This window comes from Exophiala bonariae (assembly GCF_035927105.1).
Source record: "Exophiala bonariae strain CCFEE 5792 chromosome Unknown scaffold_27, whole genome shotgun sequence".
Lineage (NCBI taxonomy): Eukaryota > Fungi > Ascomycota > Eurotiomycetes > Chaetothyriales > Herpotrichiellaceae > Exophiala > Exophiala bonariae.
Window position 1 is genome coordinate 544,429 of NW_027042502.1, and position 26,667 is coordinate 571,095.

The window sequence follows — 26,667 nt, forward strand, 5'->3', positions numbered from 1 at the left end:
CACCAGCTATTTTTCGTTGGCGTGTCATATGGGCAGTGCCATGTTCTGCTGGCGCGACACGCAGGTCATTGCTGCTTCCAGAGCAGCCATGGCTTCTTGCAGGAAGGCAATCGGTTTGCTCGATACGTACTATCGCATGGACCCACGTTTTGAATGCCAGCCTACTGGTACTGAAGAGCAGGCCCCAAAATCATATCCGGGAATTACTGTCACGATAGCAGATTGCGTTCTGTTCTCTCTGTTACAATTCGCCTACGTCGTATATGGTGTCGAGCTATTTGCTGAATTTCCCCATGTGGAAGAATTTTATCGGTGGTTTGAGATGAGGGATAGTGCACGATTGGAAGGAATGTTGGAAGATGAGAATGTCAAACTTCTGGCTAGTCATTGGATCAAAGAGAGATCTTCTTGGGCTGGAAGAGCATGGGAAAGTTTGAGAGTGTTCAGCACGTATTTGGCGTTTATGGGGCGTTCAATTGCTAAGGTTTTATTTGGCAAGAAGCAGAAATAAAGATGGTCATTCTCAGCAATTCGTAAGCTGGAGGTCCTTGGAATCGATACTGCATCCTGGCGGTATTCAAAAATCCCAGAGCTGTAAAGCAAAATTCGGTAAAGTCTAAAATGTTTCAACAAACACCTCAGTCAAAGAAGAGTTTGACCATTTCTTATGAACAACTTCCATGAACTGAGGAGTTTCAACTTTTCGTTTTCATGGTCTTAGATTTTTCCATATCTGGGATATTAGGACTCTGTCTTAGGCAAGTCGACAATGCTCCAGACCCTTCTGATCTTCCCCGCCTCGAAGCTATAGAAAACATGCTCATAAAACACCACCCTATCAGCCTCTCCCGGTTCACCTACACCCTCGTTCTCCGCAATCTTACCTCCACCATCCCCAGATTCCCCTGCTGGCACAAAGCTCAATCTCAGCCTCGCAGCCACCGTCCCCGTGCCAGTACCCGTTGGTGCGCTCTCATCATCCTCAATAGTGAGCATCTCGACCTCAAATCGAAATCCGGGAAAGTTTCGGATGCTTTCAACGATCATCTGACCGTACTGGTCGGGCGACATGGGTTTTGAGACATTATGGACCATGTTGTTGTGCACGTAGGGTGAGAGCTTTTCGTAGCCTTGCTCGTTCAGGACCTCTATGTAAGCATTGTAGATTGTGCGGAGAGACATCGCACTTCAGGTCTGAATGACTTTTGATTGTTGCGTTGTTCAGGGATTGGTTCCTCCGGAATATCCTTACAAATCTTCCGGGGCGTGATTTTGGTGTTTTGGTACTGAGTGTTCCTCTTTGTCGTTGGCGATGTGCGGGTAAGTGATGGTTTATAGATCGTTGCTTGGACGAAGGTGACAAATGTAAAATAGGTCTCTCATTCGTGACACTGTAGAAACAATTGCAAGTAGACTTTAGGTGGCTTTCAATGTGTGGTTGTGTACATTTATATTCATATCTCGTGGGGAGGTGGAGATATGCATTAAGAATGTATACTAAAAAGGCCAATGCACAGGAGAAATCAATCATCCAATTATTTCAATAATCATCGTCGTCGGGTCGCGAGGTCTTTGCGCCGAAATGATCAACATTGGAATAACTTAACCCCACGTCAATGTTGTGCTGTTGACGGGAAGACTTGAAGCGAGATACGCGATTTCTTAGTCAGCCATTTATATCTGAAAATTTGACTGTTACTCTTATACTGCAGATGAAAGCACCTCTTCTTTCCCATGGCATCCTCATGCAGAGCACATACAACATTAGACTCCGCGAAATTTTCTTTTTTGTATCCTGTCAATGCCTCGAACCTTGTTTCGGGACACGATCGATTGTTCCTGTAATCGACACTGTGGCCATGAAACAAAGTGGGAGTCTCACGGCGTGATTGTGTAGTACTTCAGTATCGGGGTGTGGTGCACTAAGCAGGACAGTTCTGATGATCTGCCTCAAGATCGCAACGCCGCATTGAGCACGTGCTTGTTTGCTGCTGATGGTGGTGATTAAATCGGGATTTGGTTGCTTCTGGATCCTCGGGCCACAAGAGGCAGCTTTTTTTGTGAGCATATCCGTAACGTTGACCATTTCAGGCCATTACTGGTAGCTTTCCTTGTTGTCGTACTTCGTTTTGAGCCACAAATAGATATCGACGAGAATTCCACCTGATGATCAGTGCATTGGCGAACCCCAAGGCTTGCCACAGATGAACTCGGTAGCATAACTTCTGTATCGGCGCAGCAAGTCGGTATCTCGAAGTCCACGGCCAGGAATGCCGCCACTTGGTGAAGTCTGAAAACGTGTACCGAAATGAACAACGATAGCGGACCCGTCCACCACAGCAGATTGCTTAAGTTGGGAAGGGAGTTTCTGTGTGAACCAGGTGCCGTCGTTTCCACTAACCGGATGTTTAACCACATCATCACCAGAGAAGGCTATAAAGTTGATGTTTCGACTGGTCCGGTCATAGGTCCAGTTATCGAATTTATATAGCGAGAGTTGACCCTTTTCAAGGTGTTCAAGAAACGAGTAATGCTCTAGATAGGTGGTCTGTTAGTTTTTTCAAGCAGAAGAGGAGGCGAGACTCAACTTACGTTGTGCTGCTACTGTCCATGGCAGATATTCAGATGAAGCATTTTTTGCAAGGGAGATGTTGTCTTGTCGCCCTATTGAATCGGCTGGGGTGAAATGATAGTCACCTTTACCAAGTGGGAGCCATCTATGACCTTTGAATGGTGGGGAACTCCCAATAGTGAAATTGTAGGCACTGTTGCTTTCCCAATGCGGTAGCGTCGATGATCGCCAATCAACCATATGTCGTCGATCATCATCCACAAAGCCATCGGGTATTGAGCTTTCAGGCAGGTATGGCTTGGTAGCGCCCAGGTGATGTTGAGTGACCCAGGAAGCTGCAGGCGAATTGATGACATTTGCACTGACCATGACGCACTCGGGATTGTCAACTTTACGCTGAACAATCGACTGGATTGCATTGTCTTCCATGAATAGTAGATCATCATCGATTTTGACGTAGAGGGTACCAGGCTTGCAGAGTTTGTAAGCTTCAGAAAACGGTTTGCGGTTGTCCTCTTCCTCTTCACCATATATCTCGTGTAGAGTGTATTCAGGAACGTTGTCAGTGAGATCGTGAAGATAGACAATATCTTGCGTCCGGTTGACATGCATAATGAACATGATTTCATCCAACCAACCACCATTCCGGACCAAATTCCGTTGGAGATAGCAATCCAATATGGATACATATTCCTTCCTTCCGGCAAAGACCATCCCTACTATTTTGTGAGGTCGCTTTCCAGGCCCAGCAACATCGAGGCTAGGTGGATGTGAACCATGCTGCAATGTCGTGGAATCACTGCTAGGTGCCGGCACTTGAACCGGCGCACCAGCGACGACGGCAGGTTGATATTCGAATTGGCCAGACAAATCGATATTGGAATCATCGGACCATCCTGAAAGCTTAAAGCGACTTGCAGATGATGAAAATAATAAAAACAATGTGAATAGCGTCAGTGCACTCAAAACCGAATATCTCCACCTCAGCCGACTTTCACTCATTGTGATCGAGGATGCTGGGATGATTGAGGTCAAAATAAAAGTAAAATAGATGAGCAATATGTCAACAAGGCATCGCAAGCAGTGGTTGAACAGACTACTCTCACAGACAATCGAGCAGCAGCAAAGAGGGACCTTTTGAATACGACAAATTGAAAGGCTTGACGCGCTCCGCGAGAGAATACGAGGTTGATTATTCTGTGGCAAGGTTAGAGGGGATGGAGAAGGCGATCAAGCCACAGCTGCCATTCAGGCCAGGGGCGTCCGAAGGGTGTTGCAATCTGGATTGGACGTTGGCGAAAGTGGATGTGGCGCTCTGGAAACGCTCCCCGTACTTCGTGGCCGTATATCTCTGCCTTCAGTATTCAGAATTGACCAAAGTATCTGACCAAGCTCAGGAAGACCAATGATATGAATCTGGTCAGTCACTTGCAAAATTACCGGGTTTGAGATATTGTGTCCACCGAAAATCCACAAGATGAGGCTTCCCTGAGCTTGATTGACATCTTAAAAGCATCGGAGCCCACCTTTGATTGAGGCGCATGGAGAAATTCAGGGGTGTATTCAGGGGTTGGTTGTCAATTGTCAAATCAGAACAAAAACCCGGAATATCATTCCTCCGACCCGGGAATCGTTTGTCATGTTTGCATCATTCAAGATCCCAATTCCCAAATGGCCAGCCGCGGTTCATCCTCGAGCCATCTGACTTGTTCATACCCATCACCTTTACCCAGAGGTAGGATAATGCACCCGTACACCTACCTATTTGACAAGCCCATCATATGAGAACCTGCTACAAATATCTTGATCTCGAACACACCACACTCATGCAACGCTCACGACCAGACTCCTTTCCAACCCTCGACCAGATCCAGTCCTGTCCATGAACTCACCTAGTGATGGAGACTATCCTGAAAAGTCCGAAAACCTCTCCTCGGTTCCCATTCTCGATGTCAGAAGACCAACCCCTACCCCATCAACGACCGACGAATCACCAGAGACATCGACCACAAGTCTGCCCATCCACACCTTGAATTCTCCAACTTTAGGCTCACGAACCAGTACTTTGTCTAGTATCATTTCCAGGTCCAATTCTCCAAATGGCAGGCTATCGGCTTCGGCTTCAAGGTTCGGAAAGTCTTCTCTGAGCAGTCCACTTGGCAATTCCGTTGATGGATCCGATGATTCGAGGTCGTTGATTGTCCGCGCATTTTCTCCGACAGTTGCTATCTGCGCCGCAAAGGAGGTTGATGAGCTCGCGGTGCAGAAAGGCTTGAAGAGGGGGTTTACAGAGCTCATCCGGCCTTTTGGCAATAAGGTCTCTGGAAAAGTGGTCGTTCGCGATAGTACTGGAGCCAGTCGAGCATGGGAGGACTTTGGAGTTCATTTCGTGGACCTTGGAGAGCTGGCTGGAGATGGCGCATCAACGACCAACAGTGCTAATCCACTGGAAAACTTGGAAGAACTGATGGAATATTTCATCGGTGACGGTTGGGATGATTCAGATGGAGTTCCCAGTCGAAGTGAGATATCACCCTTGTATAAACTCTTCTTGACCAGACTTCTGTCATCACAAGATATGAGTCCTCACGAAACATTCCGACATCCCGTGGGAGCCGTTATTGCGATCAGCTCTTCCACACAACAACCAATCGAAACCCTTCGAACTCTATATCAACAAACCGCCCAAGGGTCAAGAGCCCTGCCATTGTATGCCAACCCGGAATATCTACGTTACTACGTATTGGTGCATGATGAAGACAAGGACGACTTCAGCAAATCATCAGCACTATTTGATCAGATGAAGCGACATTTCGGACTTCACTGTCATCTTCTTAGATTGAGATCTGCACCCTGCACCAAGTCGGATGACGACTCGGAGGAATTACCGACGAGTGAATGGTTGTCAGCATCGGAACAGATCACTTTCATCCACGACACTGTGGATCTGATAGATCTGAACGTCTCTGCCTCACCCTATATTTTTTCCTCAGACGTTTCGGCAATCAGTGGGTTTATCCGGGAGCTTGTAGCACAATCAATTGTGTATCACATGGAACAAAGAATTGCACTATGGAACGATCAGATAGCTTCTCGTCGGCGAGGTATTTCCGGTCGGTTCATGTCACTCTCCAAGAGATGGACAGGCATAGGAAGTTCATCTCGACAGTCATCACCCGGTCTAAATACGTCCGGAGCGAGCGGCAACTACGACAGCCTTCAAGGAGTCTATCGATATGATACGCCAGAAAGTCTACTGCGGAAGCTGGCAGATTATGCATTTATGTTACGCGATTACAAACTTGCTGCATCGACATATGAGCTTCTTAGAACCGATTATGCCAATGACAAGGCATGGAAGCATCTAGCAGGAGCCAATGAAATGTGTTGTATCTCCACACTACTAAATCCTTTGATTGGAACGGGAAGCACCAAGTTCAAGATTGAAAACTTTGACCAAATGTTGGAGATTGCCACCTACTCATATGCAACACGTTGCTCAAATCCCTCACTGGCACTCCGATCAATACTCCTCGGCGTTGAACTCTTGAAAGTGAGAGGTCGAACAGCGACTGAGTTGGCTGCAAAGTGGGCAATCCGATCTTTTGAATTGGGACTGGTTGGAAGTATTGGTCGAGTACTAGTCAGCGAACGGGTGACATCTTGCTTTGCTGACCGAATCGGGGTTGGCAATACAAGTTGGGGCACACGCAAACGCAAAGCAGCACTTTGGAGTATTATGACAGCCGACGAATGGATGAAACTAGGACGTGCAGAATTCGCTTCGGAGCGCCTTGAAGAAGCTCAAGAATTATATGGTGAAGCGAAGAACAGCGATGCAATCCAAGATTATGGAGCCTTGGCAGAATATCTGACCCAACTTCGACTGGCTGTCCGAATGAAACTAGGACAAGCGAGACGGAGGACATTGAGTGGAGCAGTCGGGCCAGGAGAAGATGAAGTTGAAGATGAGACCATCGAGCAAATGGCCACTCTGGAGAAGCTCGATAGCAAGGTGCATCGAAGGACAGGAAGCCTAATGACTGGGGTCAGTGGAGCGGATGTTGTACCATTAAGTCCCGTGCGAATGACACGACCGGATCCTTTGTTTAGAGAGGACGATGATTTTGAATGAATATAGGTTTCTGAAGGTGGTCAATTTTATCTTTCTGTGAGACAGTATATATAGAATTTATCTGTTTCTTGACGAAACTTTACCAGACTTGCTATTGCTTCGAGATACGTTTGCTGCTGCCCCGACGCAAGGCCGAAAGAGCGACGAGGCTGTCCTTCACGTGACCACTTTACGCGAATGACCTCAAACAAAACGCGCTAGGGGATGATTCTTTCTTGGCGCGATGTGGCGCGAGATTCGGCGACTGCCTCTTCGTGCAAAGTCGAGTGCCTGTGTTTGTGCCTCAGCCTGCGGATGAAGTCGATGCTCCGTTGCACCGGGAATACTACTGGTTTCAATATTCCTGTCATCCATTTAATTAAGAACATCCCGTCATGCCAGAACCAATTGATATCACCGACAGCACCGATTGGCTCCCAACACCACTCAACCCTCTTGCGCAACTCGAATCGTCCCTTCGATGTCAAGTATGCAAGGACTTCTTCACAACACCAATGATGACCAGCTGCTCTCATACGTTCTGCAGTCTGTGTATACGAAGATACCTATCTCAAGAAGGAAAATGTCCCGCTTGCCGAGAATCAGATCAAGAAATCAAACTGCGGCGGAACTGGGTGGTTGAAGAACTCGTCACCAATTTCAAGACCTCGAGGCCGGGTCTGCTAGAATTCGCCCAAAAAGCTGCTCGATCTCAGACAGATGATCAGGGCGAGATAGAAAGACCGTTGAAGAGGCGGAAAGTTGAGCAACCTACAACCAATGGAACAGAAAGACGGAGCACCAGGAGTCAGAGCAAGAGGACGTTAACACCAAATGAACAGGATGGTAGCGGGTCTATTCCGGAGGTCATTGCCGACAGCGAAGAAGAAGGCAGTGAGTATGACGACGCAGCTGTGGGTAGTGTTGGTAGTCCGCCATCACATCCCTCTGCGAAAGAACCTAACGATGGTCGAGTCGCCTGTCCATGTTGCCACCGACGAATGAAAGAATCACTGATAAATTCACATCTGGACAAATGTATTGCAGGCGAAAGTTCGACACCCATCGAGGAGAAATCCAACCCTGCACTCCAATTGGCAACACCAGGAAGCATAGCATATAGTCTGCCAAAGCCATCCTCGAATCAGCAAGCTCGTCTTCCCTTTCTCAACTACTCTCTCCTAAATGACGCTGCACTTCGTAAGAAATTGCGAGAGCTTGGGATCCCCAATGGGGGTACCCAAACACACATGCGCCGACGTCATATGGAATGGGTCAATTTATGGAATGCAAACTGCGACTCTACGAGTCCTGTAGCAAAGCAACAGCTCTTGAAGTACTTGAAAAACTGGGAAGATAGCTTGACCAAACAGGCCGATCGAGGATTGGTGCCATCATCAGGATTCATGGCCAAGGATTTTGATCGCGAGGGGCATCTGAAGAAACAAAAAGATAATTTCAATGATCTGATCCGTCAGGCAAGGCAGAAGCGGCTGGTCCAGAAACAAGCTCAATCCCACAAAGTGGAAAATGACGCCGATGATGAAAATGGGGGATCGCCCTCTAATGCTCAAGTGGTGAACTCTTATCATCATGAAGACACGCGACAACAGAACGCACTGGACATAACCACTTCCCAGCCCATGCATTCTCCATATGACCTCAAGCCACCACCTTTAGCCGGCAAGCTTCCACAACACGCGGCATCCTCAAACATTTCAACCCAGAATCATCATTTTTCAGTAGATGAACTGCCAAATCATGATGGTCTATCCATTCAACCCCCGGCAGCACCTGAGTGGCAGCGAGAGCGTGACGATGTATAGTATTGATGTTGCTATTAGCTGGGCGATTCAATGACCTATCAAGTGCTCATATCCACGCTGGCCATGTGGCTGTCAACAGATACATAGATATGGAAGAAGCAGAGTGCTCCGCATGAAGAGAATATATTACTACCATACACTCCTCCATTTCAAGAACGCTTCTGACAATAGCTACATCTGACGCGATCATGCTATGCTGATTTATCTAATCATCTAGCCTAGCTTCATGTCATTTATGATCCGTGTCCGATGCCTAAAGCGACGAAAAAGGATTAATGTTCCCGAATACCCATACATGTAACGCTAAAGAGGAGACCACAGATATATTTCGGTCATCTCTCGAGCGAGCGAGCGAGCAAGCTCTCTCTAGCGTCGAAGGTGTAGTACAAACAGAGTGCGGTCCGAAGTGGTCTCTTCGTTCAGTCGATATCACATTGCATCTATCGATCGGCCTGGTATTGCCACTGCCACTGCCACTGGCGTGCCATTCCCTCTGTGCTTTAGGTGAGAATGCGTCGGGATGGACGGCCACAGGTACCAGCACTGGCACAGCACAGTATTGCACCGCATGCTGGGTGCACGCAGGAGAGTCAGTCGACAATCTAGGGAAAGCCCATGTGTATGTGTTGTCTAGGTATTTGCGCGAATTTTCGATGTGCTACCGTATAGGCGTGTTGCATCGTCCTCATGAATGATCACTCGTCACATCATTGTTGATCGAGTGCCACAGAGCAGGCCAGATTAGCGAAGGTGTGAAGGTGTGGACTCGGAGTCGGTACTGTGGCTCATGCACCTCGTCAGCAGTGAGATCCACAACTTGCTCTGAGCATGTGGATCGTAGCATCGTGTTGTATCGCAGAATCAACCTCGACAAGAATGTATGTAAGTCGGGCGGGTCCGGTATCCACCGTTCCGCACGCAGACAGGGACTCATCTCATGCTTCGACACTTTCTCATTCAAGGAAGCCAGTGGACTTCTGCTGCCCTTCCAGTGATGCTGCAGGTTTATTTCGTGTGCTGAAAATCGGAGATCTAGTGGGTCACGCTTCCACCATCTTGCTGTCGGTCTCTTTTTGAGCTTGCTGTTGCTGTGGTTGTTGAGACTTTGGCTTCTCTTTTTGGCTCTGAGCGTATAAGTCCAGAGCTTTTAATCTCTCCATGCTTGATGACAGGTCTTTCTCAAAGTCGTCGTTCTCATGTTGAGCTGGTTTATCCGTGTTGCTGAGAAGAAGTTGCGAGTTCATGTTGTTTTCCTTCGATCTCTCCATTTCTATCGCCTTCGCCTTCTCCTTCTCCCTTTCTATTGTCTCCAACTCTGCCAGCCGCCGCCTCGTCTCCTCCGCCTGCACCTTCTGAACCTCCTCGCGTTCCAGACCCTCCAACTCATCATCAAGCTCCCCTTCATCCAGCACAGCCTTGGCGTCCAACGGCTCATTCAGCACGCCGGTGACTTCGTCAACTTTGCCCATCTCCGCCGTCAATTGGTCGATCACGTCCGCCACCCTATCAACGCTACCGACCTGCTTGTTCAATCCCTTTAACACCCCCGCACTCGCTTCCATTGCTTGCACTACTTGCACGTGATCGACTGCTGCTTCGATCTGCGTGTACACTTCCTCGAGTTGATGGAGGGTTGCGGAGCGAGATGTCAGGTTCCGCTCAGCGAGTTGTTTAGAACGCAGGGCCGAAAGGGCAGTGACTTTGTTGTGTTGCTTCACGGCATCGCGCGCGGTTGTTTGTAGGGTCGTGATACGGGCGTTGAGGGTGTCGACCTGGGTGGTAAGATTCTTGATTAGTAGTTTTAGAGACGCAATATGTCGGTCTTCTTGTGTAATGGGGTCGGGTTGCTGAGTGGTGGATGCATTTGGGGCTTTGAATTTGATCGTGTCGGCGTCGTAGCTGAGGACTTGTTTGTCGAGGGAGAGGTAGCGGAGCAAGACTATGATATCCTGGTCTGATAGTTGTTGTTCTGATGTCGTGGCGTTCACTTCTTGGACAAATGCTTCGCGACTGAGAATTCTGTCCGTTAGGCCCTGTGGCCGTTTATCTCTGACCTGCTGCAATTGCTTCCACCTCTCTTCCAGCGCGGCAACGACCACTAGATTTCCACTTCGTAGCCTGCCTCCAGCCAGATCGTATTTTGCAGGTCCCCCGACACCGACCTGGCTCAGTCCCCATTTCAATACAGCCCACGGGCTGGGAATCCAGGATTTACTGAAGATGCTTGTGCGGCCATCGGCCATGAAGTCTTTCAGATCCACCATCTTGCCCTGCCGTACACACTCGTCCAACACGCTGCCGAGACCGCTCGGCTGGCCATAGGTTGGGGACGCAAGCGCTGAGAGCAGGTCGTTGGACGTGTTAAGGATGAAGGAGTGTTGCTCGGGCGGGAGTTGAGCGGCCAGAGTGAGACGTGTCAGAGCGCTTGTCCATGCTGTTACATTGGCAGCGTAGCCTTCGGGATTGGTGGTGCGTTGTACAGTCAGGTCGGAGTAGAGGGAGGGAAGGCGGGTTCTGGAAAAGTCAAGTTAGTTGGCCGGGCGGGCGATGGGAGGTGTTGATTTGGTGGCTTACTTGCGGAATGAAGGCTCGTGTTCAACGAGCCAGTCAAGAAGGGAGGACATGGCTGTCTCCAGCAGTATACAAACAGCCGCAAAGTCGCGTAGAAAAAGGAAGTACGAGGTGGGTGGGATTGATGAGTTGAACTGGGAGTTGGTTTATTTACGTCAGAGGGGATGATGGACGAGGCTGAGAAATGACGGACAAGGCTGAGATGTTTATCCGGTTGGGGATTCTAGACATGGTCTTTTGTTTATGATCCTGCAGTGACCTCTTTGCTTTCAACAACAGAACACCGTGACTCTGGAACTCAATAATAGAGATTGAACACCTGACTCCTTGATCATCATGGTAAGCAGACCATCAGTTTTCACATCCTAATCAAATGACCACTGACAACACCGTCCTCTCATCCCAGTCCCGCGATTCCTCCGCCACACACCTCCACCTCGCCTCGTCACGATACGCCGACCTCTTCGAAGAGTTCTGCCGACCACCTTCCAGCGGCAGGATCTCCGGAGACGTCTACCCCTCGTCCATCAATGGCAAAAACCCCCAACAAAACAACAACCCCCCTGGCCCCCTCCACGACGGCAGCAACATGACGATCCTCCCGGGCTCATTCCTCCCATTTGAAGAAATCCACCTCCCTCCACATCTCATGCCACTGAACCCAGAAGACGAAGACGGGGTTGTGCCGGACATGCACGCTGCTTTTGGCATCACCCGGGCACTTGGAGGTGGGGCGAGCGTCGGGATGCCGGCGGGGAATGGGAGTGTAGTTGGTGCGGCTGTTGTAGGAGCAGAGGGAAGTGGAAGTGCTGGTGGGGGGGCTGCAGGTGGAGAGTCCAGTCTAGCGGGTGTGCAGCGTGAGCCGGCGTGGAGGGACTTAGGCCTGGGTGGGTTGATGGCTGACGGGGTGGAAGGGGGACGGAGGGGAAATGGTGGTGGTAATGCTGGAACGAGGAGGGAGGGGAGGAGGACGGGGTTGTTGTTCTTGAGGTGATGCGGAAAAGAACGACGTGATGGGTGAATGCTGGATTACGATGCAATGAGGCAAGACGAAAGAATGATATCAAGATCATGACATTATTATCACACACCACTTCGACGAGGCAGGTACAGGAACTATACAATCATCCTGAATCACACCCTCATATCTTCTGGGGGCTTCTCGATGTCATGGTCGACCGACATATACTTCGTTTCAAATCCTCAACAAATCATTCACTTCACCTTATATCCGTACAACATCTACCCTGGCACGATCAAACACATTGTGGGTAATGGTCTTGGACGCCTTCTCCTCCTCAGCCACCGTTTGAGGATGTAGCGACACCTGAGAATACGTCCCCGCCGCTTTTCGCTTGGACAACTGGCCTGGGTTGATCACCATGACGCTGTCAACGACCTACAACACCAACAGTCAGTGCACGATACTAGAACAAGGGCAACAACCGAACTTACCTTGACAGACGGAGTCAACATGCTGGGCAGAACCAGGATATCAGGCTTGACCTGCAACCACTCCCCGAGCTTCAAGTACCCCAGGTCCAGACACGCACCCGTGGGTTTCACCACACCATTCCCCGTCAATTTATCGCGCGACATGGGCGGGTACAGTGGGAAGAAATGTCTTTGCTCAATAAGATATCCAGGTAGTCTCGTCAAAAGATCTGACGCAGCACCTTGTGACAATTGTTCACGACTGAGTTCGTACAAAATGTCCTGTGAGGAAATTCCGAAGACAACTTCGTTCAGTGATATGAAGCATGGGTTCGGGAGCATGCTGACTTGTTTGGGGAGGGCGAGATTCGCTTTAGCCAGTCGTTCTTGTGGCCAGCTGACGTGTTTGCTGATGGCGTCCCGCACGCTGGGCACTAGGAGGACGGTGATGCTGGGGACTGCCGAGGTGAGTCGTTGCAAGGGTGCTGAGATCCACTGTTTGAAAAGGGATATCATGCTTGCTTCCTGATCTTGACCGCGTGCTGTGAGTGGGAGTTCGAATTCCCCGGCTGCGATCATGGGGTGTTCGATGTCAATGAATGGTCCGGATAAGATCAACGCATCGGCCATCGTTTCTTCGGCTTTCTCACATATCGCCTTGAATGGCTCATAGTCAAGATTGTCTTCGGCGGTGAAAGGTCCAGATGAGATCATGATATTCAGTGGTGGAGAAGAAGATCCCTCTGACGCGTCCAGTCGTTCGTTCAATGCCTCAATCGCTTGCGGTGTCGATGAAGGCATATGCAGTCGAGGGACGGTAAGCACTTCCTTGACCGAAAAGTAAAGTCCCGAAGCGTTCGTCCCTCTTAGTGCCACGATCTGACCTGGGAAGAATTGATAGGAAGGAAGAGCATCAAGCTTCAATGGAATTCGAATTCCCGCCCCAATCTTCCTCGACATCTCCAACACCACCGAAGCAGCATTCAACTTGGCTTCCGCCGTGTCTGAAGCAATTCTTCCCACCGCGATAATCTCACTCGTACTTTGAGCGGCGGCATTTCCAAACGCGGCATCTTCCAGAGAATGGAAATTTTGTATCAAGTTTGAAAAGTCGTCAATTCGTTCGTCCAGGGCTTCTGATGAGTCGGAGAGGCGCATTGACATGGGCTTGTAGGCAAATTTCTTCCAATCTGTATTGGCCATTAACTTGATGCGAGCTTCGGAGAATGGGGCGATGGGTGCTTCTGCAGCTGCGAGTTGATCGTTGAGTGTTTCGACGATCTGGCCAGCATTCGGTCTTTGCGAGAATGGCATGCCGCTAGGAGCAGTGTCAGTCATGTCGGCTTTCATAGATGTTCATTCAACCTTACGTAGGCCCATCAGTCTTGCCCGCAGTCTTACTGGGGGTCTTGCCCGTGTCTGGACGATTAATCTTTTTAGGCATGGGAGAGTCGAAATCTGCTTTCCGCTTTATACTTCCATTTCTTCGTGGGAGTGCATTGGGGGTCAATTCGTCAAGCCTGTTGATCTCATTAGTTGTCTGATACATTGGCCACCCTCAATCTTCCCATCTGGCGACATACATTCCAAAAACATCTCCATTGCCCACCGTCCGAGGTGTAGCATGTACTGCACTCTTCCGCTCCGACCCAGGCGCTCGACCACCCGTATGTTTCTGGTTTCGGTCTTGTAAACCCCTTTCAACCGCATCTTGAACGTCCTTGGCAAACATTCGGGCTGTAGGGAGGTCGAGTTTCGTCTCTTCCGAGCCCATCTTTAGAGAGTAGACCTCCCATTTGATGAAGAGTTCGTCGGGTGTAATGGAGTGTAGGCGTAGGATGGATTCGAGAATCTCGAGCACGTCGGGCCCGAGACCTTGCCCTGCTGGGTCGAATACCGAGTTGAGATTTTCTTTCATTGCCGTCATGATGTTCTATATGTTGGAGGTTCTTCTGATGTTGTTTGGTCGATTATTGTGAATGACACTTCTCTGGGATATTTTGTGAGGGAGACGCGGGGCGACGCGTCGAGCGCGCCGCGCTAATCCATATATGGCTAAAGTGGAATATCGGCCAACAAACACTTCCGAACACCATTGCCTTTGGCTACCGCTCGAGTGATACCATTCGACATTAGAGAAGGAAGCCATCTTGACGGATTTTGGATTGTCCGTGATGGTTCCAAGGCTCCTACCACATGCACGTCGACGGTGCCGCCGCCCGAACTCATTCGTTGCCACCTTTTGCAGCGTACATCAATCCTTATTTCTAGCAAAACAACCGCTTTCAGAAGCACGGTACACGTTACAAATATCGGGTTCTCCCTGCGGGATAGACCGTATCAATGTGAAGCACTCTCCAAAATGCTAACAGAGGATCTTGTTTCCCGTTCAGCGAGGAAAACTGCCTAATTAGGGACCTGTCTGGGTTTCTACCACCCAGCAAAGGTTTTATTCATGTGAATACGGCCATTGATGGCGTGAGTCACCCAACTAATATTGGGTGGGGCCCAGAAGGTTGGTTCTCTTACTCAGTATGAGAAATCCCTGATCCAAGCACTCAGCAGGGATTTTATCAGCAAGCAAAGAAGTGTATTCATGTGGATACATCACACTGCACACTACAACGGTTGCGGGGCAAAGTTAAGGGAGACCTTGGTAAGGGCATCTATTTATCTTTCCTCATGCCATCTGCGACCACCACTACCTAAATCGGGTGGCTTTGGTGTTTTTCATGACCCAGTCAAAGTGGAAATGTTTTATTTTGTACGAACCGACGGCCAAACTCCGTCACAAGTCGATAAATCATCAAGACGCTATCTAGAACAAGTTCAAGAAAGCGAGCAGCACAACAAACAAGCTACCAGTGCTTGCGTCTACAACTGAGGCAGCGTTGGAACCAGATGCTGAAGCAGCAGAACCCGTGGCAGATGCAGTTCCCGAGCCTGAGCCAGAAGTCGCTGCAGCCGAACCAGAACCAGTTGTGGTTGCTGATGCAGTGATGGCTGGGCCCGGACCTTCAGTAATCATCTGGCCATTTCCACCAGGGAAAGTGCCTCCAGCAGCTGCGGAAAAGTCCTGTGGCACGCCGGTCATGTTGCTTGCGAAGAAATACTGAGCTGCTGCGGGGACTTGTCCCAGGTTTGACTCGTCGAGGAAGGCGGTCAGGTTGAACATTGCGCGGTTTGTGGCGTTGAACGATTCGAATGCGGCCGGAAAGGTGAAGTTGTCGTGCTGCTGGAAGGCGTAGAAGATATATCGATGTGCAGAAGAGTTTGTTGGTGGGCCGGGACCACGATAGGGAACTCGTGCAGCAGTATTGTTGATCAGCGGACTCGTTCCATCTGCGCCGACGGGACCAGCTGTCACATTGGTTTGAAGCCAGTGAAGGATGAATCTGAGCGTAGGATTCTCCGGAAATCTAGCATCGGGATCGACCATGAGCAGGACATAAGAGCCATTATAAGACGAAATTGATTCGTAGTTCGCCGTCTCAACGGCGACAATCGGCTCTTCATCGGCAACTGGAGAGTGTAAGTAAATGCTTCAATATGCGATTTTTGTAACTCATACTGCCAACGCCAAACAAGTCGGCCTCCTGTACAACAATGGTATTGCCATTATCCCGATACGTGATTGAGAGCTCCGTATGATTAGGAGCCTCAGGAAAACCAAAATCAGGAGGAGGAATGGCCAGGACTGGCACAATGGCGACAAGGCCAAGCAATATGGAAGTGTTCTTCATCTTGCCTTCTGCCTTGGTCTGTAGCTGAAGAATAGATGAAGGAGGATGCCAAAGATTATGGGTGCTGACTTGTTATTATTGTTGATCAGATCGGAACCAAAACAACAGACATAGGCTATTTGGAATCGGAGCTCGAGGACGTCATCAGAGTATACCAAGCCATCCAAGCCCGCCGAAATGGTCCAGATGAAACTGTGATGCAGCCGATTCGCTTGCCCGGATAACCTTCTGGAGGGTTCCAGTTGGAGTCCGCGATCTGTTTGTACGGACATGGGGCTGCATGAACACACCCCAATCGTGCTGTTACTGTAAGATGGACACGCATACCGTTTGGGGTCTGACTTGGCAATAGAATGAAGCAATGATGGACCCACGTGTAGCTCGGTCAACTGTTCATTCGTGATATCTCTCCACAATTGCTCAGAGACGTCCATGATGCGATGAAGACCAACTCCGTACCAAGAATACAAGACAGTGATTTTGTATGGAGATCCAAAGAGCCAAGAATGGCTTCCACTTGGCAAGAACATCTTGACCTTTACCCCGCGTGCTTATGAGGTTATGTACCATCATTCAAGTTTCCGCTTTAGTTTGGCTGCACATACCCGGGGGCAGTGCAAATGAAAAGGAACTGGTGTGGTCCACCCTGTGGAAACGACGGATTCATGAATACCAGAATGCTGCCATACACCGTGCGCGCGGCTTTCCTATCGTTGCCTCGGCAATAGCCCTGCATCTGCTCTTGGTCATTCATATCTGCATTGTCTTTGGAGCATTGTGTGTAATTCGAGTTGCACTCAGGTCGCTTGACCAAGTATGGGAGGCGAACGCCCAATCGCGCTTGTGGTGCAGGAGACCTATAGGGCCGATGTGGGTCTCTCATCCTCAGCGAACCATGAAGTCGAGAAACTTATGAAGAAACATAAAATGGCAAACAAAATACTTGGCTTACGGAGAATGCAAGATCGTACGCTGCGAATCGAACCGAAGGCAAGTGATGGAAAGGATGCAGAAGAGATCGAGTTGCTTTCACAGCGGAAAAGCGGTCGAGAAGAGTGTCAAACCTACAGCATCTCAGCCGTCTAAGTTTAATTCGATAAGAGTTCTAATTCCAGTATGAATATTCAAAGAGAAACTTGCGTCTTGTCTCACGGTGCAGCCGTAAGCATCGAATGCAAGATGCAAATGTACAGGGCGGCCGCCTGTTCGTAAAACACCCAAATCTGAATATTCAAGCTTAGGAAGCCCCCAGGAATTCTATAATTGCTTCGTAGACTCCCTGCGGATTATCCTCATGCATCAGATGACCAGCGTCCTGAATCTTGACCTCCGTTTTCTTCTTCGCTCCGCACAACCTCAGCATCTCAGCACAGATACACTGCTGGAAATAGGGACCATCCGCACCGGTGAGAAGCAGAGTCGGAATGGCGATCTTCTTCGCGTCCTCCGGCGTATAGTTCGGGAGCTCATTGTAGCGCATGAAGTGACACAGCCAAAGCGAGTTGTCCTCGGTCCATTTGTTTCTTTCAGCATCTGCCAATGCTCGAGGCCAATATTTGGGCCCCAAGCAACCGCTTCCAAAAGTGGACAGTGCGTCCTCATACTTTCCTTGTTTCGAAAGTTCAATTGCAGGCGCAATTGTTGTACCGCCGTAAATCATGACGGGCAAGAACGATATCGGATGCGAGATGAGGAACTTCAAAACAGACAGCGCAGAAGGCGGTAAGGATGGAAGGAATAGCGTGATGAGCGGTGGCTCCTCCAGTAACAGTGTTTGGAACAAATGCGGCTTCGTTCTTGCTAGATACAGAATCGCGGTCGCACCTGACGAGTTCCCTAATGCGTGGACGGGACCAATGTCTAGAGTCTCGATGAATCCAGCAAGGTCGAGCGAGTCTTGTTCCCATGATTGGCCTTCACCATCTTTTATTTTCTCATTGGGCCATGCAAATCGCCTGCTGTAGCTGTAAACGTGAAATTTGGTGCGTAATTTGGCTTCTAATTGTGTCCAAGTGCGAAAGTCGGAAATATGGCCGTGGACGAGGACCAGTGGCTCGCCCACACCAGACTCACGATAGGCGAGAGTGGTTCCATTGATTTCAACGTGTTTGACATCCGCGGGAGATGCTTCACCTGTGATTTTTGCCATATTGTAAAAATGCGACAAGAAAGAGGTGGTCGCATTGACTTGGAACTGCCGTTGATGGCAGAAACTTGAGGATGTCCCATGGATATCATTGAATCTAGCCACTCTCACAAGCTCTTTCAGCTGAGGCACTCAGTCTAGTGAAACCTTGAAATCCGGGGTGTCTGATAAAGATAGTATAATCATGCCCCATGCACGCTAACACTTGCCACAAAACCCCGCCGGACATCGGCCGCCCTGCCTGGCTTATGTCGACGACTCCTGGAGATTTTCAGTCTTTTCCACGTACCACCATGTTCAATGGCTTGAATCGACTACGCGTTCCAAGCTAATATTAGACGCCTCGTATTCCATGCTGACAGTGTAGCACAATGTGTAGTTGGAGAGAGGCATCCAAGACTTTTGCCAAGTTGAGGGCTAAGTCACTCTCCTTTCGGATGTGACCATGGCCAAGCTCTGAGTTGAGTTTTCCGAAGACGAAGATCTCCTTACTAGTTCGACTCAGTAGATTGCTCTGCATCCATTTATCTTGGACATCTTGTCAGGTCGCAATCACTCAATACCACTCCGGGTCCTTTGTCGACCAACTTGTCTCGCTAGAGTCCCGCGTGCTCGTCCTCTCTGCTGTGCTTATCATAGATGGGCGTCGTTTGTAATAAAAGGAGCTACTAGCGACCATTAGCATGCAAACTAGCTCGATTAGAGCATCATGCTATAGCAGCGCATGGCTAGTCTAGAAGTGGGGGATTCAGAAATCTTGGCGAAACTCTAAAAATTATTTTTGTTCGCTCTCCAATACCGTCGAGGTCGCAGTTTGAAGCACGAAGGATCCAACCACCACCACGCCCTCATACAATTCCTCTGAATTTCTCGTATCACCAGATCGCCAGAATGCCATCTTCAAAACGCAATCGTGTCATCCCGACGTCCAAGACACGCAAGAACCGAAAGGATCTCGTCCGTCGACTAGCCGCAAATGTGCAAGAAGCCGCCGAAAAGTACTCCTACATTTGGGTTTTTGACGTTCAGAACACTCGCAACAACTTCTTGAAAGAAGTCAGAACAGAATTTGATGACTCAAGAATCATGATGGGAAAGACAAAGGTGATGCTGGTAGGCTTGGGTGCTACTCGGGAGGCCGAATGTGTTCCTGGAGTGAGTGCGTTGGGTCCATATGTGAAGGGAGACATTGGACTATTGTTCACAGACCGAGAACCAGCTGAAGTGGAGGAATACTTTACAAACTTCTCCAATGTTGATTTTGCCAGGAGCGGCACTGTCACTTCTCAAGAAATCAGAATACCTGCTGGCGAACTTCACACCCAGTACGGCGTTGATGGCGGTGAAGACGATCCACTTCCTATTCAGATTGAGCCAACTCTGCGGAAACTCGGCATACCTACACGGTTGGTGAAAGGGAAAGTAGTTCTGGAAGAGCGACCAGATGGCTCAATGGAGGACGAGGACGGCTATTTGGTCTGCAAAGAAGGAGACACACTTGACTCAAGGCAGACGTCCATCCTCAAAATCCTTGGTGTCCGCCTAGCTGAGTTTAAGATCGAGCTGAAAGCTGTTTACAGCAAGACTGATGAGACTGTGCGAGAACTTGGAGGAATGGACGTTGATGTGGCCGCGGACTGATCTGAGTAGCCCTCGTGCACAATTGGGACTACTAACTTTTGCGTACAATGTTCGAAGTCTTAACGGGGTCAATTCTAATCAACTCAGAACCACAAAGGTGCATATCCGCGCTGCACAGGAGTTTCTACGACAGACAGTGTGTGAACTACGAAGTGACGAATTGATGACCCGTTGGCGTTCCATGACTGCAATCCTATCTTGGCCAGGTATCCGGGGGGTGGAATGCACCATACACATACAAAATCGGATACTGGGCTCGACTATGACGCCGAGCACCATTTCCACGCATGTGTCAGTGATGAATAGGATTGATGATTCGGTCGTGACCATGCGGCTATCATCTGAGTCAGCAGGAACACCATCAGAGCCTCTTTCTATCCTGAAGGGCGAGTCGCGATCTTTCCACTTGTGGCCCTCGACCATGTGTTGAGCTTGCGGCTCGGGACTCGAACGTAACTCTGGACTATTTGGGGGCTTGTATTTCGGCTTTCTCTGGACGATGTGGAGGCTGGGAGTTCAAGTTGAAAGTTTTCACAAAAGAGGGGTGAGAGATCCTGTACGATCGAGACGAAAAGCCGAACAGCGATCAGCCGATCTTTCCATGTGTTACACTGGAAGAGCTCGTCTTTCCTATGAGACAGAGCATGAGTGAGGGGAGAAACATTCGTGCGGGCACCAATCACACATATTCTACTACATGTCTTCGGCCCTGTATATACCCGTGATCGCCTACCAATTTTTAAGACCATATACGGTCAGTCTTCCCACGAATTCGCAATCGTCCCAAATATCTTTCTGTTCAAGAGCTCCGTTCCACTCAGGAGAAGCCTTCCAAGGTTGTCTAGCAAGCGAAATGGTGGACCTCAAGCAAGTATGCCCCTGAAGCTGCAGCCTCATGCTTCCAAATCCAACTGTGTCTTAGATTCAACGGCAGCTCATTACCGCAAACCATATTCTCCACTACAATGGAGTTGTCGATGCATACGGACATGTTTCAGTCCGCCATCCCCTAGACAATTCAACATACCTGATGTCTGCGAACATGGCACCAGCACTAGTTAGCAATGCAACTGACCTGGTTCAATATCGCATTGAAGACAGCCAACCCGTGGATACCAATGCACCCAAAGGCTTCATTGAGCGGTATATCCATGGCGAGATGTACAAACATTACCCAGAGGTGAACTCAGTCATACACTCCCATAGTCCCGAAGTACTCCCATATGCAGTCGCTGGAGTTCCTTTACGCGCAGTCTATCATATGGCGGGCTTTCTTGGAACTGAGCCTGTGCCCCTCTATGACTTCCAAGACTCGTACAACCAAACCGAATCGCAAGATCTCTTGATTCGGTCGCCAAAGCTTGGAGCAGATCTAGCCACGACATTCCTCAAGATGGAGAACAGCACGGCGGATCCACCTATCACGAAGCCAGACTACAACGTTGTACTAATGCGCAAGCACGGTTTCACCACTTTCGGCTCCGACATCCAGGAAGCAGTGGTCAGAGCAGTATACACGCAGGCCAATGCGAAGACTCAGACTTCAGCAGCCATGATTAGAGGAGCGTTTGAAGCTCTAACGGAGCGCCAGGCACAGGCATGGGTTGGAGGGACCAACGCGACCGCCTTTGAGCCTTTGACCACTCAAGAAGCAATTGATACCGAGCCTGCGATTCGAGCAACTTCGGACAGGCCGTGGAATCTGTGGGTACGCGAGGTTGAAGTGCAGCCTTTGTACAGGAACAATGGGTAGATATCACATGTTTGCTGCCAGCCGCCTACGACTTACACCAAAGCGGCCAATTCTGCCGAGCCCTCACCCTCGCGTCGTGGATAAATAGGGAGAATCCCTCCTCGCTGCTTTCACCGGAGTGCACGTTCTCAAACTATCCCAGCGCCCGTCGCCCTTCCACTCTCAGCTTCGCCTGACCGTCCGACACAAAAGTTGGCCCTCCTGTGGTCATCAATCATCGGAGAGAATGACTCAAACTTACTCAAGTCCGACTAACCCCTTCCCACGAATTCCTGCTGCCGCCTCCGCTCGCTACCCCCCGATCTCTCTACGCTAGCCTTTTTGATGCCCTGGCCTCTATGCTCATGACCATCATTGCTGGATCTATACGGCCAGTTTCGAGCCACGACCGAATGCAATGTTCACTCTCGTCAGCGAACTCAACATGGAGGACAGTTTCGACAACGTCGCATGGCCGTGCTTCCAACACACTCTACCGTGGGTCGAGAGGGGGCCTGATCTTCGATACAAGCTAATGGCAGAAATACCTCAGCAGGTGGCTGCATGCGGATGATACAGTGGGCTGAGACGCACAACCATTGACCCGCCACGGCGGTATACGCGCCGCACGAACACCGAAGAGCGACCCGGCATCCCTGATGGCATTAGCTGCGAAATCGCCGCCAAGCTGAAATTCTGCCTCGCTATTAGCGATCACAACGTTTTGGGTTTGCGCGACATGGGGGAAAGGGCGGGCTTTCTTTCACAAGAGTGCAAAAGTCGTGGAAAGTGGTGGAGTACGTGCACAATGGGCATCGAGCGATGGCAATGACTTTCTCCTCACGGCGAGGATCCTATACTCGCGGGCACGGCCTCAATACGCCTTCGAGCGGAATTGTGAAAACACATTCACGTTAGGCTAACAGATGGTCGAGATGATGTAAATGTTGAAAAGTAGGGTAACGGATATATCTGAGCACACTGGACGGAGAAGGGAGACCTCACACCAATCGTTGAGACATTCTCCGGGACAACTTTATACCCAGGCCGCAGCTTATGATAGAGCAGCGCACACGCGGAAGCCAGCGAATGCGGGAGAGACCTGAGTGCGAGAAATTGGATGAGCGTAAAGACGGAAAGACAGATATTAGCTCTTCGGTCAGATACATTTTATATGCGCAAAAGCAAGTCTGGCAAAAGAAGACCAAACGATAGCTGGAGGACCGACTACATACATGTAACGTATTATTCTCGTATGAATAAGCTACCAAATAACCAAGTTAGATATCAACCATCAACTTCAAGGGAGATTCCCCTGACCAATCTTCACGATCACCTCAATAGCATCACTACTTCATGTTTCTCCCAGCCTTGCTGTTTCTTTTAGGCACACACTCATCGCCAACAACATGCACCAAGACCCTGTTCTCCCTACCCACCAAGCTGCCTCTATACCCCCTACTCCAGTCATAGCCCACCGCATACGCGAAGAGACCTCCGTCACCATTAAATCCAGTCGCCGTGATGGCCGCCTGTCCCGCTACACCTGTGCTCACATTACCTGGCTTCTGTCCGCTTCCTCCACTGCCAAAACTCGTCGTCTGTCGATCCGTTGCGGCACCAGCCATACTCGACGATGCACTCGTCGCAGCTACGTGCGGGAAATGTTTGAGCCGCAAATGGGCCGCTTGGTCCCAGAATGCAAAACTTCCGTCAGAACCCGCTGTGCTGAACGTACGGTGGAGCGGGTGGAAGCTGATGGCGTTGACCGCGTAGACGTCAGTGCTGGACATCTGGGGGTGGCTGCTGAGGAGACTTCTCTGGCTGGTGCTGGCGCTGGTACTGGCGCTGGCAGGCGTGTCAAACCGGTGACACCTGAAGCTGAAATTCTCGCTAAAAGAGGGTGATTATCAGACCGCGAAATCCCAGCGAGAGTATCGTCTGCGATCATCCCGGGGGCTATGCTAGGACAAGCCCTCCCAGCAGACACAAAGACATAGGATAAACTAGAACATGGACTCGAACCTCGCCCTCTCCGGATTAAGATACACGAACGCGCAACGGCCCTCGATCCCACCCACGGCGTAGCCATCGCCCGTGGGAAAACAGCTCACGACACGGATCTGCTTGTGTAGCGCCGTTTTCGTGGTCGTCCTGCATACAGTAGGGTTGTTCAAGTCAACCACATGAACTTTCCCCTCGGACGTCGCTGCAGCAAGCAACATGCCGGCCGAGTCCATGGAGAAAACCCTTCCCTCGCAGTTCAGCGATGCGAGGGGCATATTCTGCCGCACGTCCCAGAACTTGATGGTCTCGTCCCAGGAGCCGGTAGCGAGTATGGGTTCATTAGATCCGGGAACAGTCACGAACCGCACGCTCTTGATAGGCGCCGCGTGCGCCGCGACTTGGATAGGAAGTGATCCGTGCGCGTTCAGGTCCAGGAGAAAGGCCTTATGGTCGGTACTTCCGGTGACGACGTGAGTTCCGTCCTAAAGAGTCGTCGTATTAAACCGTGCGTCTTGAAGCTATTCCGAGGGTCCAGAGAGGGAAGGAGTAATATCGTGGGATCCAGAGTGGATGCTGTACTATACCTTAGACCAGTCGCAGGAGAGGAGCGGCGCGGACAAAGCGTGGGTGAACAGGAGGTTGCCAGAGTGAGGGGAGCCGGAGGATTGGGTAATTTCGTAGACTCGAAGAATGTTGTCCCAGGCTGAAATCGTGAGATGGTTTGACATGGGAGACCAGCGGAGTTCTGAAACGCTGTCGTTCGGTCCGGGAGCGAGCAGTACGTCTGCTGATAGGGATCCAAGGTTCGTCATTGTCGTGATGTTCGTGCACTTAGAGAGTCGTACTTCGGTTGGTGTGAGACTGAATGAGGGTCTACTCGGGTTGAATGTCGGCGTAGCAGTACACGATCTCGCGCGGCTGCACAGGAGGTTATTTTATATCCGGATTGGCTATTTGACGCCTCGGAAACAAGTGGACAGAGATTCGTAAGATTGAGCCAGTCGACATCCCGGACTTTCCGTACATTGGGCCGAGGCTTTTCATCGCAGGGTAGCACCTCTGTCACGACGAGGGGGACCCGAGATGAGCTCGTAGGGGTGCAGCCTGTCCGCACTACAACACCACCGTTACAGTACATACCCCAGGTGCTGTTGGCGAGGAAGGATCCTACGGAGAATAGCTTAAATCCCGCCCAAACTCCGTACGGTGCTTTCCCACATGCATGAAGCTGAAGTGGGGAACCTCACGCGGATTCTACAAGGTTTGTACCACTATACTCAGCGGTGAACCTGGACCTCTCCAAAGTCTATTTCTGTATCTAGACATGAGTCTCGCCAATTGGCATGAGTCATGACTAAGCCGTTCTTAAGCCGTGGCTATGCAGTCTTGAGCCTAGCTTGGCAGGCCCCGAGGTTTGCCTGAGAAGGATGAGGATAGGTTTAAGCAAATGTGTAGTAGCCCTAGATTCTAGCCCCTAGGGTCCATATCAACCCAAGACCCTCTACTCGAATATTGTTACTAGGAGTACTTCTTATAGCCACTTCTCGTCTTGACAATAAAAGAGCATATTCTGGACTTTAACAATCTATCCCATGAGCCGTTAGCATGTGACCTTTTATTTCTTGGCGTGACCCCAACCAAATCGCGTCCTGTAAATGAATGTCAACAAATGCTTCAAAGATGGCTCAACCAACGCGTTTTGGTAGGATTCCTACCAAAAAAATACCATGGGAAGAACGAGAATCCATCACTCTTTATCCTCATGTCAAAAAAAACCGAAAAAAAGGACGTGGTTATACTAGAAAAACGCGTCGCAAGTCCAAATGCTCCACCAATTATTCATAAATTAGTACATGAACCGCTAGCGTTATTTACTCCACCAATTCTACTCGAGGAGAGTCTATTTATACCTTATTGGATAGAGCGTAAGCTATTGCACCTATTCCTACGATTTTTGGGTAGTATAAGAAGCCTTATAGAGATTTATAAGGCGACCAATTTATACGCCGAAAAATTCATTTCTAGATAAAAACCTACTAAAAAGCCTCGACCCTAGTATCCTCTTTCGCCTATAGAACTCATTACTTAGCTCGAAGGACTATTTTATATAGCATTTTATATAGAATCGAATCGAGAGATCTACTAGAGTAGTTCTTCTAGCGAAATTACGTATAATTTAGGTCGCTAGATGTTAGAAATTCGCTAGGATTAAATTTATCGATTCATTACCTTTAGCGCCATGTCACGCAATAATCATAAGGATTAGTGGTCTCCAATTAAGCCTCTAGCGAGTCGAATACGTAAGAACTATAAAATAGCTATTAAATCGTTAAATTAGGTGGCGGTTAACGAGATAATAGTCGCGTTTATAGGTCGATCTAAACATCTAGTTAACTTATCGTCAAAACCTATACCAAAGGGCTATAAAATTTGGTGTTTAGTACTTAAAAAAGGCTATATTTAGTCCTAGCGTTGGCACTCTAAAGTGTTAGGTTCTAAGGGCACTAAAAAAGGTCGTTGGTTTAATTAAATGGAAGGAATGCTACGAATTCAACACGCCGTAACTTTTTAGGTACCTTAGGACCTTTACTAGAAACTCGTCGACTATATTCTAGGGCGAAAATACGTAATCTTTCTCGATAACCTATTCCTAATAGTAGAAACTCGCGCATTCCTTACTTAAAATCGGTGTTAGCGTAATAGGTATAACATACAAAAATCGCGAGGGTTTTTTATAGCGATTTCTCGATACTAAATAGTCTAATGCTCAATTTACTTACGGATCTTGCTCTACAGAGGTCGTTAATTATTATCTATACTTTCTTTAGTAGAATAACGCTAAAGTTCTAGGTATTTCGACCGCCTTTACTATATATAAGGA

General features: G+C 49.3%; 12 protein-coding genes across 12 annotated transcripts; 7 read left to right on the forward strand and 5 right to left on the reverse strand.

The window, feature by feature from the left end:
* Nucleotides 1-88: 88 nt before the first annotated feature.
* LTR84_007109 (uncharacterized protein) lies at nt 89-511 on the forward strand (the record flags this gene model as incomplete). Its single annotated transcript, XM_064850664.1, has 1 exon — nt 89-511. The coding sequence occupies one exon, from the start codon at nt 89-91 to the stop codon at nt 509-511; it is 423 nt and encodes a 140-aa protein (XP_064702733.1).
* A 1,659-nt stretch (nt 512-2,170) lies between these two features.
* On the reverse strand, nt 2,171-3,574 carry LTR84_007110 (uncharacterized protein; the record flags this gene model as incomplete). The annotated part of the gene is made up of 2 exons (XM_064850665.1): nt 2,171-2,535; nt 2,593-3,574. 2 exons carry the CDS (start codon nt 3,572-3,574, stop codon nt 2,171-2,173), a joined length of 1,347 nt encoding a protein of 448 aa, XP_064702734.1.
* Nucleotides 3,575-4,454: 880 nt separating this feature from the next.
* Nucleotides 4,455-6,707, forward strand: LTR84_007111 (uncharacterized protein; the record flags this gene model as incomplete). Its single annotated transcript, XM_064850666.1, has 1 exon — nt 4,455-6,707. One exon carries the CDS (start codon nt 4,455-4,457, stop codon nt 6,705-6,707), a length of 2,253 nt encoding a protein of 750 aa, XP_064702735.1.
* Nucleotides 6,708-7,081: 374 nt separating this feature from the next.
* LTR84_007112 (uncharacterized protein) lies at nt 7,082-8,512 on the forward strand (the record flags this gene model as incomplete). Its single annotated transcript, XM_064850667.1, has 1 exon — nt 7,082-8,512. The coding sequence occupies one exon, from the start codon at nt 7,082-7,084 to the stop codon at nt 8,510-8,512; it is 1,431 nt and encodes a 476-aa protein (XP_064702736.1).
* A 1,040-nt stretch (nt 8,513-9,552) lies between these two features.
* LTR84_007113 (uncharacterized protein) lies at nt 9,553-11,136 on the reverse strand (the record flags this gene model as incomplete). The annotated part of the gene is made up of 2 exons (XM_064850668.1): nt 9,553-11,026; nt 11,087-11,136. 2 exons carry the CDS (start codon nt 11,134-11,136, stop codon nt 9,553-9,555), a joined length of 1,524 nt encoding a protein of 507 aa, XP_064702737.1.
* A 283-nt stretch (nt 11,137-11,419) lies between these two features.
* Nucleotides 11,420-12,077, forward strand: LTR84_007114 (uncharacterized protein; the record flags this gene model as incomplete). The annotated part of the gene is made up of 2 exons (XM_064850669.1): nt 11,420-11,422; nt 11,490-12,077. The coding sequence occupies 2 exons, from the start codon at nt 11,420-11,422 to the stop codon at nt 12,075-12,077; spliced, it is 591 nt and encodes a 196-aa protein (XP_064702738.1).
* A 231-nt stretch (nt 12,078-12,308) lies between these two features.
* Nucleotides 12,309-14,444, reverse strand: LTR84_007115 (uncharacterized protein; the record flags this gene model as incomplete). The annotated part of the gene is made up of 4 exons (XM_064850670.1): nt 12,309-12,482; nt 12,539-13,835; nt 13,888-14,037; nt 14,101-14,444. The coding sequence occupies 4 exons, from the start codon at nt 14,442-14,444 to the stop codon at nt 12,309-12,311; spliced, it is 1,965 nt and encodes a 654-aa protein (XP_064702739.1).
* Nucleotides 14,445-15,335: 891 nt separating this feature from the next.
* LTR84_007116 (uncharacterized protein) lies at nt 15,336-16,260 on the reverse strand (the record flags this gene model as incomplete). Its single annotated transcript, XM_064850671.1, has 2 exons — nt 15,336-16,039; nt 16,089-16,260. 2 exons carry the CDS (start codon nt 16,258-16,260, stop codon nt 15,336-15,338), a joined length of 876 nt encoding a protein of 291 aa, XP_064702740.1.
* Nucleotides 16,261-17,076: 816 nt separating this feature from the next.
* On the forward strand, nt 17,077-17,346 carry LTR84_007117 (uncharacterized protein; the record flags this gene model as incomplete). The annotated part of the gene is made up of 1 exon (XM_064850672.1): nt 17,077-17,346. One exon carries the CDS (start codon nt 17,077-17,079, stop codon nt 17,344-17,346), a length of 270 nt encoding a protein of 89 aa, XP_064702741.1.
* Nucleotides 17,347-17,497: 151 nt separating this feature from the next.
* LTR84_007118 (uncharacterized protein) lies at nt 17,498-18,409 on the reverse strand (the record flags this gene model as incomplete). Its single annotated transcript, XM_064850673.1, has 1 exon — nt 17,498-18,409. One exon carries the CDS (start codon nt 18,407-18,409, stop codon nt 17,498-17,500), a length of 912 nt encoding a protein of 303 aa, XP_064702742.1.
* Nucleotides 18,410-19,297: 888 nt separating this feature from the next.
* On the forward strand, nt 19,298-20,047 carry LTR84_007119 (uncharacterized protein; the record flags this gene model as incomplete). Its single annotated transcript, XM_064850674.1, has 1 exon — nt 19,298-20,047. One exon carries the CDS (start codon nt 19,298-19,300, stop codon nt 20,045-20,047), a length of 750 nt encoding a protein of 249 aa, XP_064702743.1.
* A 1,042-nt stretch (nt 20,048-21,089) lies between these two features.
* Nucleotides 21,090-21,800, forward strand: LTR84_007120 (uncharacterized protein; the record flags this gene model as incomplete). The annotated part of the gene is made up of 1 exon (XM_064850675.1): nt 21,090-21,800. The coding sequence occupies one exon, from the start codon at nt 21,090-21,092 to the stop codon at nt 21,798-21,800; it is 711 nt and encodes a 236-aa protein (XP_064702744.1).
* Nucleotides 21,801-26,667: the final 4,867 nt, after the last annotated feature.